This window comes from Anopheles stephensi, chromosome X (genome assembly GCF_013141755.1).
Source record: "Anopheles stephensi strain Indian chromosome X, UCI_ANSTEP_V1.0, whole genome shotgun sequence".
Classification (NCBI taxonomy): Eukaryota; Metazoa; Arthropoda; class Insecta; order Diptera; family Culicidae; genus Anopheles; species Anopheles stephensi.
Window position 1 is genome coordinate 10,629,105 of NC_050201.1, and position 20,662 is coordinate 10,649,766.

Consider the following 20,662-nt stretch of genomic DNA (forward strand, 5'->3'; position numbering starts at 1 on the left):
CATTTGTCGGCTGGGTCGTGTTTGCTGCAAATAATGCTTACACAACGCTGCCAAAGAAGCAAAATGGGCCAACTTTTCCCACTACCGGGCAAAAACCAGCGTCAAAGACGACTACTTTCTTTGCGCACTTTTACATTTTCACTTACCTTTTTTCCCCCGCTTTTTCACGTCCGGCTGTTCTTCACCATTCTTCACCAAGGAAACCATTTCCATTCCGATCGTTTGTTTCTCGACCTTACCGAAATGCTTTGTGTGCCTCCTTTTTTTCTCTCCCCCCCCCCCACCAAATTCAAACCCGTCAACGGCAGGTGGAAAAACTTTGCCGAGTTTTCCTCGGTGTGCCCACACAGACACACTTTTCTGTGCTTTTATGTTTTGCTTTCCACTCCGTCGGGACGGTAGCTTTATACGGTGGACGACACAAAACTTTCGACATAAAACACTTAATACGCTCTCTGTGTACACGTTTTTGTTTTCCGAAATTCCAAATTACCACGTGCGTGTACCGACGGAAAACAACCGAAAAACTTAACTGAAAATAGAAAAAACCGACACCACTTAACTGCAAGCAGTTCGACGTAAATAATGGACAGCGTTCGCTACGGTCTCAGGAACGGTTAGTTGGAGCTTGGCTGTAACGTTTGACCCTAGCTCACGTCACGAAAATGGACGCCGAACAACCGGCAGAATTTCTTTTATCGCTGATGCGTTACGGGATCAAAATAAAAAGAAAAACACACACAGCAAAAACAAAACAAAGCGCTGACACTTATTGGTTAGGAAAACTTTTATAATATATACAGATAAAATTCTCATCACAATCATCATGCAAATCGTTTCCATTCTCTGTGTGGATGTGTGTGTGTGTGCGTGTGTACGCACACATTTCCTTGTTTGTTTGCGTTTTTTTTTCCTGCTCACTTCCGTGACTTCATCTGTCAAAACTGTCAAATTCTTTCCCACTTGAACGTTGCCGTCACTACTACTACTACACATCGACTACGCTTGTACCTACACTAGATGTTATCCATTCGCTTTCTCTCCCTCTCGCTCTCTCTCTCTCTCTCTCTCTCTCTTTCTCTCTCTCTCTCTCTCTTTGTTTCTGTGTGGTTGTGTGTGACTGTGTTAGTATTCGTTCGATTAATTATGCTTGGTGTGTAGCAGGTATGCGCTACAGGGGTTTTCGCCTTTGCCTTCGCATCCTTTCGATTTTGTTTTGTTTTTAATTTTGAACGGCAAAGGATGAAAAAATGAGATGATTCAACTACAGCTAAAGTGTTATATATATGCGTGTGTGTGTGTTTTCATTTTTTTTTCTGTGTGTATACATGTATATATAGATTTATGTTATGTTTATCGAAAGTAACGCTCGTAAACGATCTCTGCTGCATGTATGACCATGCACAGATCATAAAATACCCAATTGGTGGTTTGCCTATACTTACTTGCTGTTTATGTGTGTTCGGTTGTATGTAAAAGTGAATCCTAAATGACCGAAACAACAACACAGGAAAAACAACGCACAAAAGAAAACAAAACGCTATCTACCGCTTGGTTTTTTTTTTTTTTTGTTTGTTCTCGTACGCATGTATATTGCGCTACTGTACCGATCGGGAACGGCATTTTATTTGTGCGTTTTATTTCGTTTTTTGTTTGGTTTTGTGTATTTTTTTTATACGGTTAGTCAAACTTTTATACTGGTTTCGTTTTCGGGTTGTGTGCTTTCGGTTTGTTTTGTTTTTTTAATTATAGTTTTAGTATCATACATGGACCCTACCAAGTCAAGTCAAGATTAGTTCTTTGTGTGCGTGTGTGTGTGTGGCGTCGGATGTATGCATATATGTAGCTTGTGCTGTTGACACGTGAACATATAAAAAGAAAAACTAAAAATATAAAAAAGTTAAGCAAGAGAAAACTTTAAATAAAAGAAAAATGACCAATTATTTACAATTGAAAGTAAAGAACGTTAGAAAAAAAATAAAATGAAAGAAGAACAAAAGAAGTTCGAAGAGTAAATAAAATTGTGTGAAAGTAGAAGAAAGTAAATCGACAAGAATGCATTAAGCTTATAAAAAATATCAAATAAAACTGGTAGAAAATAAAAGAAAGAAATACCAAAAAAAATAATACAAATACTAGAAAAAAACAAAAATCTCTCACACATCATGAAACATGTGTTTCCGTGTTGAATACAATAATTTTGACACAACTCACAATCTCTACATTGGTTCTCATCGAGACACCTGTTGGATGTCCTGAGAACCACTGTAAACGTCAATCACATTGCCACTCACACACACACTAGTATTTCCAGACGCCCACCTACGCACACACACACACACGCGCTAATTCGTCCCTGGTCTGAAGTAACGAGTAACTGTCGATCTTGCATCGATGTACACGACACGATTGATACTGTCACGCTAAGTGCATACATGCAACACGGTACCACGGCTATATACGTCCCTAGTCTCGATCCCTACACACGCTTACGTTCTACTATTTAACTTCTCTCGGGGGAAGGGTTTTGTGCTTTGCTTACTCTGCAGCTTCGCAAAACTCCCTGCAAACTGCAATGGCACCGAAACGAACAGGGTTCAGTCAGGACCGAATCCAGTGGATAGCGACATGGCCGAGAGATATCGAAGAGAAGGGGATAGCTGGGAAAGAATGGTTCTCTAGCTTGATCTGCCTTCCACCGTTTCATCCTTGCTTACTCGCGTTCGCCATCGTTTTTTCTTTTCCCCGATCTGTTAACAATTAAGCTTCTAAATTATTATTATGTCAAAAAAAAAACCTCAAGTGTACTTCAACTACCGCTCAATGATATGACGATGCTGATCGAAAGAGTGCGATGACCCTTCTGGTCATGCAAACAAAAAAAAATAAAACAACATCTTACCGGATGCGCAGATGAAGCGGCACGGACACTAAACGCGTACAGCACGATTAATAGAGATTACATAGGGGTAATAATAATAATTTAGCTTGGAAAAGTAAAACAGCTTCGCACTACTGCTGGTGCCGGCAAGAAACGTCATGATTCGCAACCAGATTCTCTAAACACAAATCAGATTGAACTGTTGCGGTGGCAATCGGGGCTGTGGAAACAGGGTGTCGAATGGGGATTGCTTTATTCGAGGGGGTGGGGGGGTTTGTTTTTTTGTTTTGAAGGACACAATACTATTGGCGGTATGCCATGCCACGTGCTGCAGACGATCCACCGCTATGCCCACCCATCCCGATTACAGCTCCAAGTCGTAGAACAGCAACTCCACAGCAACTCTGGAGTTTCCTGCCTCGACACGCTGTACGCAGAGTGGGCGCAAAAAAATACACGGAAAGTCGACACGTCCAGACGCCATCTCGCTCAGCAGCGGTCGTCTAGTAGCACGAACCGGCCTGCTGTTGATACCGGCGCAGCCGCCTATTCCAATCATCCTTCCACTCGATGATGATCGTTTTTGGGCCGAGCTGCAGATTTTCCCCATTGCTTTTCGCGTCCATGCCGAGGATTAGGTAGGACCTGCGTGATAAGGAGAGACGGCGATGCTTGGTACTTGTTGTGCGGCGCATACAAACCAAACGGCCCAAACCCGAAAGTACAGCGTTTACTTACTTGTTGATCTTGATGTTGGGGCAGCGGCAGTCCAGATTCTTCGAAGGTACCAACAGTGCAATACTCGACTTGCGCTGGCTCGCCAGCAGTAGCGGTCCGTTCGATTTAAATACCGACTGTACCTGGAGATTGAAGCGTACCTCGTCGCGGGGTGAATGTTTGCCTCCGGGGATGGTACGGCCTGTCACCTTCGCCATGATTGCTGTATTTTTTTTTATTAAAAGCATGTGTGTGTGAGAGAGAGAGAGAGGAAAGAAAAGGTGTTATTGTAAAGGTAACATGGTTTTGTTGATAGAGATACCGTGCAGGGTTTGCCAGCGGTGCCTAATTGGAACAGTAAAAAATCGCTTACCATAATCGCGCTTGCAGAACTTGTTGAGGTTGAGCCGCTTCGTATCGAATTTGCATTTGCCACAGTCTAGAGAGCAGAAGGAAAATAAGAAGAACAAAAAAGTGAAAATGTTGTCTCAACCCGTATGTCACTGATTCATCCTTCTCTTGATTATTTTTTTTTCTAGTTTTGACAATTTCATCCTTTTTGTAAGGGGAAATCGTTCAAGCATGCACAGCAAAAACTGATTTTTTACGGATTTTGACGTTTGTGTCGTTTGATTTGGTCGTCACATTTGCTTGAAAATTTTCGATAAAGTTTAGTCCTTTTGTTTCTAATAAATTGCTAATTGATTATCTAATTGATTGGCTGTAGCATGATTAACAAATTTGCAAAAAATAATTCAAAAATAAAAACCTGGTCCAATTTTCCGTTAAGCTTCCGGAACTCCATTTCGTTCATTAAGTAACCGATTCTTCAGTTTTTTTGCCATTGGTTAAGTAAGTAAAACAATGATGATTGTGTCCAGCTTTAGACTTATCTTATTGTCTTCAGTTTTGATAAGCAACGATGTGGTATAAATTATTTAGACCAAGAAAAGCTGTATGAATGACGCAACAGACATTATTTATAAATTTCTTTAAATTTTATTTTATTTTAAAAAGATTTGAGCAGCAGGGAACGTATAGTTCTCAAGTCATAAAACACGTGTTTCCATGTTTAAATTAAAAAATAAAACTTGAATGAATTAAAACTTGAATCTTAACATGGAATTTGTTGATCCGAGCAACCCTGCTCTCTCATACAAAATGTATGTTTGGCGCTTGGTACACTTTTATATCGATAAGGAGTTAAATGATTTAGATGTGAAATATTAATAACTGAAATGTTCTATGTTTGATGGCAAAGAGACTCATAATTACTGTAAATTAAATACTACAATCAGAATGAAAGATATAAGCTTTACAAACCGGAAAAACCTCTAACTCCCGTACAAAATATATTTCCTACTAGGATATGTATGGCATTACAAATGAAGAATACAATACAAATGATCTGAGGCTCTTAAAACGAATTTTAGTTTTTATGAATGCAGACACAATAATAGGGAGCAGTATAAGTACAGTAAAACGGAGGTTAAATAAATTATTTCCCAATTTGTACAAATAACCAGGCGCACCCATTGACGATGGAAAAATTTCAGTCCTGAGTTATACCTCTAAAGGTTTTTGAAGATTTCTGTATTTGGCTCATTTTATAAAATAAATATTAAATCAGTTTTAATTATTTTTTTAAAAATTAAAATTAAAAAATTAAAGGGGTTTAGCAGAAGCAATAAATAAATAAGAAACAGAAAAGAAAAAAATAACAAAAACATTTATCAAAAGCATGAAAGATTGAAATAATATAAAATAAAACTTTAGTAAAACAAACATAAAGTTATAAAAATGACATAACAACAATGAGTTAGATATGAGAAAGCAAAAAATAATATTTTAATCGAATTTCAACGAAATTCATAACTATTCATAAAACAAATTTTCTCACAATTTTGCTACAGTTCTGTTCTTTATTTTTATGTTTACATCAACATGTTTACATCACTCGATTCTGCATAATCCATAACATGGATATACCCGACAAAAAATCCCCCTTCAAACACAGGCAAAAAAAAGGGTGTTAGCTAACCAATTCGGCCCAGCAGCCATAACAAAACCCGTACAGAACAATGTTTTTGTTTTTAATCTGTGGCCAGTTTTATATCTATATGCAAATTTTTGCTCCAACCCGTTGAATATGTAATTCTCAGCGGTTGTCAGTATTTTTTGTTTTGTTTCGTTTTGCTCCCACGATTTGATAAGCGAAACGTGAAGCGTGTTGGTTTTTGTTATGTTTTGCGCTCGCCTCGCCTTAGTCTCATCGAATGAGAATTATACGGAATATAAATTTCAATGCTGCGAAACGAATCGCAAATCAATAACAATACTTTTCTGGCTCTAGACCAGAACAAAACAAAAAACAGAACTAACACATCAAACCAAACAACATCGGAGGGTGAGGCGAAAATCGAAATATTCCAGGAAGGAAAAGCCAACGATGGTGGTTAATAATTGGACAGTAGCGAAAAACGTAGGATTTTTTATACCTTAAAGATAGTTAATTTAACAAGCAAAATAGTTCTGTTGCGCACTTATTGCGAAAAGCCCTCTACTTACTTTCTTTGGTGCTTTCGCTTGCATCTGGATCGTACTGGTAGGACTCCGGGGCCGTATTCTGTGCCTGATGGTTGATGTTAATAACGCGCGGAATTTCTGCATTAAATTGAGAAGCAAATTCAATAACGATAAGAGATTTTAAATGGCTTTTTTTTTGTCATTCAAATTGCACAGCACAAAACAGAGAGACCGAGAGCCCGCTCTACCTTCTGGGACTTTCTGATAAGGCATTACGACGGCACTGGGGCATTCAGCAGAAACACCAAACCAACCCCGAATGGAAACAGTGTTGTTGGACGGTTGGTTTTGCGCTTCAGTTTTAATTAACTGTCGCATTCGAGTGTAGTGATTCTTCCACTTTCTTTCCTCCACGGACGCACGGACGTTTTGACGATGATTGGGGCCCGAGAAGGTAGACGAGGCGTAGCGGTTCGCTGTTTGTTGGACAACCATGCCGTTCCGTGGTCTAGGTTTACGTACTTATGCACGGTGCGATATGCGAGCGGCTCTGCTGGTAGCCGCGGGCACATCGGTTGCAGTTCAGTCCCGTTACGCCTTCCTTGCAGGTGCACTGGCCCGTCGTGTGGTTGCAGCTCTTGCCGGACGACCCGATCGGATGGCAGTCGCAGGCTGGTGGGAGAGTGCGAAAGAAGAGCGAGTTAAGCAAGGGAAAGGAACGGAGGCGAACGTCGAACAAGGAAAAATAAATCAAACGAAACTAGAGTAATAGTGTGTAGTGGAATGATTTATGGAGCTTGGTACGGCGGTGTTTCCGATTCCAGAGCGCTCTGTTTGGTGGATGAGGAGGTAATAAAGGAAGTACAACAGACAGGCACCAGCGCGCGCGAGAGAGAGTGAGATCTATCGATTGTTAGTAACCTCACGGTATCTGGTTGAGGCAAGGCCACCGGGAACTGTTATCTTCTGCCTGCATCAAGCTTCCCAACCTTTTGGTGAAGGTTGCCTGAGCCTCCGCCCGAACGCTCCGCTCACGCCGAACAGCGAAACTAAACGATGCAGTTCGAAGGAAGTCTCGGTAGGCGGTAGATCTCCGTCCAATATTCCAATTCATATTGTTGTAGCAATACCGTTTTACCGTTATTAAATTGATTTGAACCTGGCTGGAACGAGCGCTGGAGTGGCGGGGGTTCGCTGGGAAGCGAACGCTAATGATGATTGACTCCTGCAAATCGAGCGTATGCGTTTCCCGCCTGTACGACCGATGCAGACGGTACACAGTAGGCTAATTAGTCCTGTCTGTCTGGGATGTCTCCGGAAACGCTTGCTGGACAACCTTGAGCATTAACTAGACTGTTGTCTGGTGCAGTAGTTAGGTTCTGCAGTGTCTGTCCTTGACAGTGATCTTTAATCAAAAGCGATCGATAACCGGACATTGGTTGAAGATAGCGCACTATCAAACGAGGCTAGAACACTCGAAACGCTCGCTGGTGGAGTTCCTCAGATATTCTGAAGCCCATTCGTTTGTTTCGAACTTGCTACGAACAAACAACAGCTTCTATTCATCAACAAAGCACACCGCAGACCATCCAAAGGAGGGCCGCATGATACGACCGCCCAGCACATATAAATCTTGTCGCGTGACGGGACCGCGGCACCGCAATTCACTTTCAGTGCAACTTCGGAACGTCTCTATTATTTACCTTAATTAAAACAAACCCCATTCGTTCATCACGCACAGCCCGTAGAAGAGCAACAAAAAAAAAAAAACACAGAAGGGCCGCACAGAAGCTGTCGACCGACATGAATGAGAGCCGGAGCGTAATACGACGCCAAAAAGGTGAATGCTCCTTCACGGGCTTCGGATTTGTAATGTCTTCCATTTTCGTTTTTTTTTTTTCGTCACACAGCAAAATCATTTCAAATGCTTAAAACCACACACACACACACATCCAAATCATTTAACGAGTGAGTGGGCAGTAGAGAGACTCTTCAGGAAAAAAAACGGCTCAACCGGGGTTCAAGAATTCGTCTTCTGACGGTGATATCTGACGGTTGTTACATGTACATGACGGGCAGTACGGCGGTGCCGCCCAATCGTCCAGGTGTTGAAGGACAATACCGCCACGTGGGGTAACATCTGTGCGGATCAAAATTAAGCAACGAGAGCACCTTCCCGCACCAAACTTCAAAGCGGGCTAGCGCACTACGAGGCGAAAACTTGCGAACAGTGTTCACCCAGGCACGCGGGTCCGTTACCACACACACTGGTGCTCCAGCAAAAAGTGCTCGGTAATGTTGGCTTCAATTCAATTATTTATTGAAATCAAACCGGATAAGTTTAAACCAGGGGTTGGCAGACTTTTGGTGGCGTGGGTGAGTTACAGACATGCCGCTCATCATTAATCACTTCGATGATGCTCACTATCTCTATCTTAATATATTCAGTATTCCGAGCGAAAAACCTGGTGGAAATAACTCCTTTCCAAGCACCCAATATTGAGGTTAGTTTCGTTACATTCAGAATAATAAGGACACCTAGCAAATACTTCAAAATACTTGCTTGGATATACTTGAGAGAATTGCTAATACAACCTCCAGATTAGTAGTTGACGAACCCTGCCTTGACTCGTAATGTACCGAGACGTAGGGCAACTTGTGCCGCGATGACAAATGGTGCCTCGTGCTGAGCGATAATCATCCACGTCGCTACCATAACAACGTGAGCTCATTCCGTATCCCAACCACCGTCCCAGTAGCGCGGGTGTTTTCAAGACTCTTGAGCTTCGGAATGATTCGGAAGCTTGATTTGATGCCATATTTACGGTTGTAGCTGATATTTTTGTCTCGCCAAAGACGCTGCCTACCAAACATTGTGTAACGACCTTCGTTCAAGCGGATCTAGACAATCACCCGGAATGGTACTAGAACCTGCGGATACTTACGCTTGCAAGTTTTCTTGTGCGTGATCGGTTTGGTGGGATCCTTGTAGAAACCTTCGCGGCAGTAATGGCAGTGGCGCCCGGCCGTATCATGCCGGCAGTCCGTGCATACGCCGCCCGAAACGCGTCCCGACATCTTGTACAGCTCGAGGTTGAATCGACACTTCCTGGCGTGGCCATTACACTGACAGGCTGAAATAGGACGGGTAGAGAGAGAGAGAGAGAGATCAATAATATATCCACCGAAGAAGCCCGTTCGTTCCAAAAAGGTTCTATTTGACAGTGGAGCAGCATTCCCCAGAGTGTTTTTGTTTGTTGGCGAGATTGCCTTGGAATTGGTATGCATTTTTCCCCCTTTGTACTCCATGCACCGAGGTTTCTGGAATGGGCTGCAAATTGGGTCGCATATTTTAAAAATCAAAAGGCACAAACCCTCCCCCCCATTTCGACACCCTGTGGAGTGGAAGGAGTGCATGGGGCCAGAAGAAGAAGAAAAAAAAGGACGTAATTGATAATTCATTGCTCCCCCGGGGAGAGCAACCGAGAGAGAGAGAGACACCTGAAGAACGATTGTACGGAAAAGGGCGCCGACATGGACGCATGCAGGCAGCACCCCTTTTAAGGCGCTTACGCCAATAGAGAATTACCCCGGGTAAGGATGCGAGGAAGCAAAAAGGAAGACATCAGCAATTTGTCGCTTCAATGAGAAAGTGCATTTGCTGAGGTACCCCTGATCACACACACACACGCGCAGACAGAAAGACACCTATACGGTGGGTCTTCTTCCCAGGCTCGTACGTTCGGCGAACGATGTTCGGACGATCAATCGAGCAGCGGACGACGTGTCGACGAATATGGAAACCTGCTCCTGCGTGATGCCATGTCGTCCACCAACAAGGCAATGCAGCCCAGAAACGGCATGATAAACGGCAAGATACGAAACCGTGTGATAGAGGGCTATTGCGGTTTTTGCAAACAAAACAGAAAAGAAGAACCTCCCCATGCAATCGTGGAATCCGTCTGCACAGTTCCGCACAGTCTCGCGTATATGGCAAGTCAATCGTTCGGATCGGGCGCGCACGCTCGCGGGAATTGCCTCGGGACTGTATGCGCTAGCCTGGACCTCTGCGAGATCTGCGAGTATGGATGTGCCCCATAGAATGGGCTTGCTCTGGAGTGTGTGTGTGTATGGCCGAAAATAATTCGGAGATCCATTTTGCCTGTGCTGCGAAGGAGCACAATGGAACAATAAAAGCATCCGGGAGCACCGGGAGCCATGTTCGGTTTTCTGCGATCGTGCGATCGATGTACGATGCCGCCAAGCTTTTAGCTGCCGTTCGTGACAGTTCCCTTTTGAGCCGTGAGTCTGGTTGAAGGTTACGGGGCTCACCAGCCACAAAAATTGTCTCCAACAGGCGGCAACCCGTCCGGGGGACACGATTTCTGTGCTCCGGTATTGATTGTCAACAAATTTGCTACACCACCACCACTCAGCAGTGCGACTTGGCGTGAGGGCGACAGCGAGACTCGCTCGAGTAAGATAGGCGATAGGGAGTGCAACCGAAAGCGGGCTGAAGTTTTAACTTCCACACCTTTTTTCTTGGGGCGGATTTCAATTTAAAACCTTTACCGTAAAGGGTACCGAGAGTCGTTGTCACAAACCGAAACAACAAGGTGTTGGTGCAATGCTGTCGGTGACTGGGAGCACCCTTCTGTTAGCTTCGGTATGGTACAGTTTACTAATTCTGTTACTAATATCTAACAAGGCTTGGTGCTCCCATGCCGTGAGCTTCACACAATCAACTCCACCAAAGTAGGAGCCACCATGCTGGCCGCGCTGCCAACTGCAACGAACAGGCGAACACACGAAGGACGTGAAGATCCAGGCGCGACGTCGAACTGGTTCCACACCGGCTCGCACCAGGCAGGGACACCGAAACGGTTGACTGTCGACACGTCTGCCGGGTGCGTGTTGGTGCGGGATCGTTCTGGGAAGCTTGCCAGCAAGTGCGAGACGGCCTTATCCGTCTCTTTCGCTTCGCTTCGCGCCTCCTATCCTCTGGCCCCGTTTCGCACATTCCTGTGGAAAGGTGTCGTGTGGTGCAGGTGCCCCAGCAATGCCCAGAAAAGGCAGTCAAATTAATATCAATAATCATTTGCCACGAACGGAAACGAAAAACCCTGAGAGCCCGCCGAGTGAGTGAGTGACGTATTGGCGTTGATCGATCGATCGATCGATTGGAGTCGCATGCTACGGCAACCGGTCCACTGGAACCTCATGACAATTCGTCTTCAGTAACTAGCACTCGCATGCGTGCGCGCGTGTGTGTGTGTGTGTTTCTGGTTATACGATGGACGCTTTTTTGTTTGTTTCGGCGGTCGGTTACGCAAACGTGCGTGTGTGGTTTGCTGGCAGGATACGGAAAAGGGCAGCTAGTGAAGGTTAGCTTCAGGCGGGAACTGTGTCACTGCCGAGAAGATGTCGTGTTTCCGCGTCAGCCGTTCGATCAGTCCGAAATTCTTACCGCTGATACTGTTGTTTGGTCGCATCACTGCGACATCACTGCGCAGGAGCGTTTGTGAGCGGTAAAGGTCATCCAGTCGCTTATGGACCAAGACGATCAAGATGGCCGATGGAAGATAATACGTAAGGGTCAATGTGATGTAACGCGCGTGTATACATTGTAGCTTTGAGTTCTTCATAATCTGGAGAGTCTTTGTGCTGCTTACGGACTCTAGATAAAGACCCAATCTCGCTGATATCGGTATCAGTCTTTCTCTCTCTCTCTTCTTGGCCTAACGACCTCATTGGCCATGCTTGCCATTTCTGGTTTACGAGACTTATTGGTACCACGTAGTTGGATATTCAGTCCTCACCACGGGGGAACGATCCGGATGGGATTTGAACCCCAGTTCTGCCTCTTCCCCCGGGCCGCCCCTATCCGTAAGTCTATCATAAACCGCTCCGAGAGTCGCAAAATAGCCCAGAAGCGCTAAAAAAAACGCTTTATAAACGAGGACATTGCCTCTTGCTTGATATTTCGCGCATCATCTTCCCGAACTTTCAAATTCATCATCAGAAATGTTAATTTTAATGCGCTACCGTGTTCGCTACCCCTTTTCTCAACAGCTGCTGTCATAACAGTTAATGCTGCAACAAGAAGGAAATCCTTCTTTACCGTATGCAAACCATTCAATCGTCGCTAAAAGAAAGCTGGAAAGCTCCTCCACAGACACAGTGTTACGGCTAGCGAGCTTTTAGCTGCAAGAACGGTTTAAAATCTGAATTGTTCAAGGTAGCCGCAGGGCTCGTACAGCGAACAGTCCACCGTCACGATGAGGCACGAGACACGTCCATTTACAGCAACCTCCAGCTTTGCCAAACCCAAATCGGGGTCTTTTACCATCAAATCGGCAACAGCCAAATATGGCACTAAAGCAACACACGGAACATGTGTTGCTTCTGTACCGCACAACAGTGTAGTACGGGTCGGGTGGTGATGCACCAGTCGCTAGCCGTGCAAAGGGTTTCGCTCAGCAAGAAGTGGCTCGATGTATGACCGTGAGATATACGTCCATCGTTAGTGTACTATTAAAGTTCTGTCGTATAATAATTATGTTTCCGATAAAGGTTTGACACGCAGAGCGCCATCGAGGAAGTTTTTCGGTGGATATCCAGAGGCTCTTCTCCAGGAAATTCACTTGACTGTTGGTGCGCATGGGAAGCATAAAAGCAAAGCATTCGTTCCCTTCGTTTCTAATGCCCATCCGTGTTTGTGTGGATTTTCCTTTTTACTGGTTCCCCGAAACGAGTTCACAACGGAGCGAAGGAACAAAGAAAGGTACAATAAATCAATTAATTAGTGCCTGCTAACGCCTCTGACCTACGACGTTCGACGGGCCGAGTGGCAAACGGAATTAATTGAAATTTAAACGCAACCTGCCGCTTGACACTTGGGTGAAATAGAGAAGAAAAAAAAGGCACACACACACACACATACGAGAGGGTAGAAAGCCACACGTCCAATAAAACAACGACATAAAAGCTAACAAACCACTCCGGTGCCCTCTCCAATCAGTTTATGGGAACGGTGGCTATAAAGTTGGGTGATGGATTTGGTTGGCCCCGTTTTCGGGTGTTTTTTTGCGCCTCTTTGAGTGAGCAGAAACTTTTGGCAGGCTCTTTCGGGGCAGGCCCGTCTTCGTTAACATTTCCATTTCGATAAGCCCCAGGAGTTTGGAAGCGATTCGCCTGAAAGTCCAACCAATGGTGCCATTGACTTCCGGGTCGCATTTAATGCTCCACACTGCCTAGCGAGCAGTCCCCAGTGACGTGCGCTTGATATGTCAAGAATACATATGGGTAAACTACCTCCGGACGCTAGTTCGCAGTTTGCACACGCTTCGGAGAAACGCGTTCTGCCAGTAGCGGCAATCAAGAGATAAAGTTGATTATATTAATTAAAGTTCGATTAGCCGCGAAGCCTTTTGGAAGGGGCTCCAGAGTCGACTGCTGCTGGGGAGCACAGGTAGAACGATGCTGCTATACAGATCCGAAGCGTATCTCCACAATATATTGAGCTGATAATCGAATTCCGCGCGAAACCTCGATAGACGCAACGTTCCCAGGAATCGCCGCGCAAATCGCTTGATTTTGGGAACCGCTCATGTTTATTTGATTCTGTTTACCTTCCCGTTTTGTTTCTCGTTTTGGGTGACATTTCCAAGAAATAGCTAGAATTAGCACAAGATGAACCCAGCTCCAACCAACCGGTGGCAACCGGTTACCGCGCGCGGCCGATCCAACGGACAAAATCCGGGCCCACCAATCGCCACGATGGGCCCGACGTGTCAAACGCGATGTGACAGCTCGATCGAAATTCATAGCCTTCTGCTTCGTCTATCATAAATTGCTATCAGCGCCCGATTCCTTCAACTTCAACAGCTTCAACAGGTTTCCTGTTCCTCTCCCCTTCCCCCCTTCTCCCCCCCCCCCTCTGCTATCGGGGCGTGTTTATGTAAATTATGCAAACAGCATAAAAATAATGAACATACCCATATCCCCGATATCTGTTTCTCTGTTTCGTTTTCCTCTGTTTTGGTTTTGGTTTAAGAAGGAAGCGAAGCGCGTGTTGGTGCCGTTGTCGTTGTGCAAGACGCCGACCTTAGCCCGTGTGCTCGGATTACTACGGACGAGAGCTTATCTACTCACCAGGTCGCATGTTTGACACATATCGACACTCGTAGCGAGGCGGTGTGTGATAACTCGTAAATATCGTACGCCTTTGGCAGGGTAACTGGTACACCGTGGAAGATAAAGCTGTAACCTGATCACGCAAATCAAAAGTCGCTAGCACATTATTCACCCCGGCACAAGGCGCTTCTGTTTTCGAAGCGTCAACCTGGAGCACTCATACATCAGATTCGTGAAGTTATGGAGATGTGTTGGATATTCCTGGCATGGAGAATGATGAGCGCTATGATGGAGATGATCTCTCTCTCTCTCACTCTCTCACAGTTCAGTTCCAGGTCTCGAAAATTGACGCTATCGAACAATTAAAGTGACGCGCATTCGAGAGGACGGCATCCACAAATTACCGGCGTTCATTATCCGTCTAGAGAGCCACAGGTAATGTCACTCATTACTGATACTGAACCGCTATTATGTCTTTTACATGCTCATTCTCCAACACCGTCTCACCCCGAGCACCAGATGTGTTTAGTTTAATGTCCAAAAAAGAAAAAAAAAATCAGAGCAATCGACAGCGCAATCTTGAGGCGCGAATTCGAGTGCACTTTCTTTCTATATTTGAATTGCTACGAGATCTGCAGGTACGAGCAAAACGTTGAGGCGCCCAGGCTCACCACCGTCACCTGTGTCTCCCGCTGACAGTGCGCTCGACCGGGTACAGTATGGTTACGACGATCGTCATTAGCATTAATGACACGCCAATTAAAATAATTCTCACCTCACGCATGCACGGGGATCGGCCCAACCATCGAACCGAGTATACCCGGCCGCGGAATGCAAGGGTTTGCGAGCCTCTCACACCTTATTATTAGTTTTTTGCGCCCTCGCCACTCGCGATCGGCCCTCGCCAGCTGTCGGTGAGGTTGCCTCACATGTTTACCGCTTCTTGGCGAGCAGGAACAAAGTGGTACGATTATGAGCGGTTGGCGCTTGAAACGTGAAGCGAATAATCAGTCCGGCCTACCCGGTCGCTTCCTGCCGTCTCGCCGTGTTACACGCTTTCGTGCTAGCATTTCCAGCCCATCTGCGAATGGGACCTGGTTCCATACTGCATACGGCTTAAAGCTTGTGCGAAATGAAGGCAAAACAAACTCTTTCATTTCAACGGCGTACAGCGTGCACGGTATCGATTCCTATCTGGTAGAGATCTGGAATGTGGCTTGTGTACAGGACAGGTACAAGGCTTAGTCCTCGTGCCGTCCCCTATGTTCGATGTCGGCAAAGTCTTTCGATTCATCACCGCCAATCCATTCCGTTTTCCATTTCTCCCGGGATGGGGGTGGGGGGGCTGGTGACAGTTTGCGGTGACATGCGATGCAGAAAAACGGTTTCGAATATCCCGAAGACACAGGACCGGGTGGGTAAAGCGGCACCAATACTGGTCCGGATTGCGATTGATCGTTTGCAAAATGCCTGGTCAACATATCTCATCAATCCTATCCACAATCTCGCACACACACACACACACGAGTGGTGATAGTCTTGACCTTTCGTATCAAGCTTGGATCCATCATCGGAAAAGCATCAAATGGTTTTTAATGGAAAATTTATTTGAATTCCAATCCGTCCGGCCGGGCACAGGAATTTGAGGCGAGGTCGAGACCCGACGACGATGGCGACGACTCATCCTCTTGCTTGGGGGTGTTGCCGGACTGCGTACGCTTAAACGATCTTTCTCGCTCCCATCGCTAGATCTCTCCACATTGAGGTTTACGGGACAAATTGGAATTTATGTGAGTGGGGTCCGTGTTTATGACGATCTGAGCAATTAATATCGATTTATCGTACCCGGGATGCGGGTGCGGGCTGGCAAAAGATTTGCCTCACGCGAAAAAAAAACGACACAACACACACACACACTCCGAAAGCTTCAGGGATTGATAGAGATTGTGAAGAAGATTTGAGTGTCAGTATGTTGTAGTTTTTTTTTAATACACCCACGGTTCCACTCCGACCAGTTTGACTCTGCTTCCAATTCCGAGGAAATGGAATTGTAGGTTCCACGCGAAACCACTCGGAATCGGCTGGAATCGTTCGGAACCATCTAGAACCGTCCGGAATCGATCAGATCCGCTCGGATCGCTTCGTTCATTTACTCCATTAAAATCATCGGACTGCTAACTTACACTGACCGGTTGTGATTCGGATTCAATAATTCTAGACTGTCCAGGTGGTACCAGTAGTACCGGTGATTCCATATAGTTCCGACGATTCCAACCATTTCGAGCGGATTCAGAAGATTCTAATAGTTTCGAACGGCTTCGAACGGTTAAGGACGGATCCGACGATTCCAACGGTTCCGGATGGTTAAGGATGGAACCGATAGTGCCAACAGTTCCGGATGGTTCCGACAATCACGACAGTTCCAACGGTTCTAACAGTTCCTGACGTTTTCGGACGGATCCGACGTTTTCAACGGTTCCCGACGGCTACAGACGATTCCAGATAAATCTGACGGTTCCAACAGTTCCGAATGATTCCAACGGCATCGACAGTTCCGACGGTTTCGACGGTTCCGGGCGGCTTCAGACGGTTAAGGATGGAACCGATAGTGCCAACAGTTCCGGATGGTTCCGACAATCACGACAGTTCCAACGGTTCTAACAGTTCCTAACGTTTTCGGACGGATCCGACGTTTTCAACGGTTCCCGACGGCTACTGACGATTCCAGATAAATCTGACAGTTCCAAAAGTTCCGGATTGTTCCGACGGTATCGACAGTTCCAACGGTTTCGACGGTTCCGAACGTTTCCCAACGGTTCCGAATGGTTCCAAAACGATCGTTTGAAACTGGTACTGATTCCGGTTTTTTTGTAACCCTCCGGAACCAGTTCCGAGTTTTTTTTTCTTCCCAGTTGTGTCCATCTCTAGTATGACCCGTAAAGCAATGGAACGGTGTGTGCATCGCACTAAGTGTAGTTGAAATCTTTTCTTCCAGCTTGTTCGAATGCTGATGTGATCAATTAATCGGATTTGAAACGATTCCCATCATAAAGGGCGACAGAGCCGAATTAATTTAGATTGATGATGTGCACATGGGCACACTCCAAATAAGGTTGCCGGGTTCGCCCACAAGAAGTGCATTTCCGAAGTGTCTTGCCTTCTCAGACGTAAGAAAGAGTTATCGCATCTATAGGATCGACAGCAAAAAACAAGAAACCCCGTAGGATGACTCTTAACTACATAGTTACCCAACGTAAATCCTATACAAGTACGCGGTTACCTAATGGTCTCTACTTCTTCGAACGTTTCCCACCGTTCCCACACCGACCGGATGACTCCCTTTGTGGACGGATTTTATCACCCGCCCTTTTGCTTTTTAAGTGTTTTTTCGCCTCGTAAATCTCGCCAAACAGCAATCCAATCCAATATCTGAAGGTCGCCCTTACGAAAATAAAACATTGTAACCCACCCAGCCCATCGCACCGTCGGTCAACTTGACCACGAGCTGGTCATAAAACGTTGTGGTGCCCTCACTGACGTACTTCAAACCCTGGACGATACTCAAAAATATACTTGTGGCGTGGCGCCGAAACCACGCGTAACGTGTGACGCTTTTGTCCGGTCGTTGGGCAACGCGTCACACATAATCCTGCCCAAAAGAGATCGCATCCTGTGCGCTCCGCTCCATTCTGGGCCAACGCAGTCCCAGAGCAAATCTAAGGAAATGCCAAGACAAATAAACGCAGTCGTTGCGTTGCAAAGCATGTGCAATGATTTATTGCTTGTTTATCGACGACTTTGGTGCTGGTTACTTGGAAGTCGACGATCAGTAGCGCCACCGCTGCGCGTCCCACTACGCTAGGTACTCCTAGTTTGCTCCCGTCGGCATCCATCTTAGACGGCATCAGATCTAAGCGTTTGGCAATCGCGTAAATAAACAATCGGCGACCGGATAGAACGCGGTACCGCGGATCCAACGCGTCATCCACATCTGGGATCTCTTTGGCGGATGCTGCTGCTGCTGCTGCTGCTGCTGTGCCCCCTTGCGGTGAGCCGTATCCGATTCCGCACGATTCCACACCAGCGGCCTTCGCCTCTGCAACCGGCGCTGACGAATGACGATGCGAGTAGGTACGTGCGCGACTGTCATCAACGCCTCTCACTGGTCGTTCTGGCACAAATGACTGCGCACGGAATCGTCTTACCACCACGCGCACCACGTTGCGTCCTGTGCGAGCGTTTGCCTGGTTACAATAAAATTATAATAAATTACCAGTAATGGTGATCATTACCAGCGGTACCACCGATTATGGTTGGCCATTATGAGCGCAATAATATTGCATGCTTTGTTTTGCTGTTCCGCTGTTCGGGGCGGGCACCCCTCAGAAGGGGGTGCCTATATACCTGGTGAGTACACTCCCAGGTGAGGTCTGCCTACACGTACCGAAAGAAGGGGGGTTTGCTTTAAATGTAGGATACAGATAAAGACGCACAACGGCCTCTTGACTTCTACCATGATCGCGCACAAAGGGTTAAATGGCATCCAGACGAAAGGGCCATCGGTATGCGGAATGCGTGGAACTCGTTCGGAGTAGGACGCCCAGGATTATGGGTGTTTGTGAAATACTTCCCGTTGATAATCAAAAACAAAAACTTCACTAAAACTCAGCACCTGAGCAAGAGATCTGGGAGAGCTCCTGAAAACCTTGAAGATCCGTTGTGATATTGAAACCTGATGTCTAGATGCGCGAGATAGATTCTCAATCAGATTTATCGAATCACTTTCACTCATGCTCCAAATCGCTGGGAAAGGTCTCACTAGCTTCCCTCTTGGATCTCGCTAGACCACCCCCAGTCATTTACCGGACGAAATCAGATCTTCGATCATTTCGACCACAACAAAAAAAAACCCTCTCCCGCCATGTAAAACAACGGAATCGGAACCCGCGGAAGCGACAGCGTGGGTTGGCAAGCTGTCACGAATCTCCCCAACGAAAACTTCACTTTCACTCCTAAACTCTTCCCAACGCACCACGCGATAACTGCGAAAATTGAGCTTTAGCTCCAGTCAAGTGCTGTAGACAGCTCCAAAAAGCGAGCTACCTATATTATAGATCAGTGGAAACAGAGAGCGAGAGAGAGAGACCAAAGGAAAGAGATGGCCCCATTTAGGTCAGAAGCGTGACCGAAGGCTATCGCCGGAAGGATGAGGATTGACGTCGTGGTTTTTGGTTTTTGTTTCCTTTTCGGAGCCGGGAGGGGCCAGTTACGTTTCCCCGTGGGAAACGGTTCAGTTTTGCCGAGACATTATAGACTTTACCTTCGGGGCTATTCCAAATAAACAGCGTGCTGCCGGGAAGCCTGAGCAGTGCGGTCGTAAAATAGCGGCCAGCATCTGGTCAACAACTGTGCCAGGAACTCGTGTGCGTTTGTGTGGTTGCGTATTTCACACGAGAGTGCTTGCGAATTCTTCCTCTAGACCGGTCTGTTGCCAGCTTCCAATAGAAGAAGTATAAGTTGTGAGAATAAGTATCAACTCAGTAGCTTAACCTAGCGCAATAGATGCAAAAGAGACATCGGTAGCTCCTAACGATAGTTAACCTTCTAGTGACTCATGCCAGAAGACTTCAAGTACATTGAAGTACAAACAACTCTCGATACAGTCTTAGTCAGTGATGATCGAACCTACTCTATTCTTCAACATCGCGCAAAGTCAGCAGAGATAAAATTCTTCACAACAAATCCAGACTATCGCATCTTCTCCGAAGGGTTTGTTTTTGTAACCCGGCTCAGCATTGTTGAGTCGTCCCCGCTGCAAACGTTGCGGATTGTTTATTTGGATTGCCTATTGACAGCGATCACTTAATTAGTGCCCGTTTAAGTATAAGCGATTTTTCTTCCCATGCTTTGCTGCTCACACCACGGCACATCACACGCATGGTTTGCAGTAGCGGATCGCTGAGAAAGCAATCGCGTGTCTGTCGATAAATCAACTCGTTTGTTTACAACACGCTCAACAAGTTTTATTTTTGCTACCAAGCGAACTGTGTGTGGATCGCGCGATTCCGATTCCATGGAACAGTCGTTGGACGAGTGCAGTACAGCAAAACTGATATCAAAACACAGCGGCATTAGAATAGATGACTCAGGTACTGTTGTCTGCAGGGAAGATAGAGTCGTGATAAAGCTCAGCAATTCTAAACTACAGAACAGTAATGGTGTCAATATTATCTTCTAGACATTCTAGACCGAGGGAGCATCGACGGAGTGGATCAAATTGCACGCCGGAGCATTAGACCGGATGTGGCCACGGTCGCTAAACAATGAGCTACTAGCACCGATCAACCTCCACTGAGAAGCTTCAGTTTTATCTTGCTAATGGTTACCATCTGAGACGTGACA

At 45.9% G+C, this 20,662-nt stretch overlaps 1 protein-coding gene across 3 annotated transcripts in view; it reads right to left on the minus strand.

The window, feature by feature from the left end:
- Nucleotides 1-763: 763 nt before the first annotated feature.
- LOC118506747 (netrin-B-like) overlaps nucleotides 764-20,662 on the minus strand; it is a 59,001-nt gene continuing 39,102 nt past the window's right edge. For all 3 annotated transcript variants that reach the window (XM_036044350.1, XM_036044330.1, XM_036044339.1), the window contains exons 3-8: nucleotides 9,070-9,258; nucleotides 6,647-6,796; nucleotides 6,167-6,262; nucleotides 3,972-4,037; nucleotides 3,620-3,821; nucleotides 764-3,526 (exon numbers count right to left, since the gene is read on the minus strand). In XM_036044350.1, coding sequence (XP_035900243.1) covers nucleotides 3,385-3,526; nucleotides 3,620-3,821; nucleotides 3,972-4,037; nucleotides 6,167-6,262; nucleotides 6,647-6,796; nucleotides 9,070-9,258 — 845 coding nt within the window. In that variant the 3' untranslated portion in view covers nucleotides 764-3,384. The remainder of the gene's footprint in view (nucleotides 3,527-3,619; nucleotides 3,822-3,971; nucleotides 4,038-6,166; nucleotides 6,263-6,646; nucleotides 6,797-9,069; nucleotides 9,259-20,662) is intronic.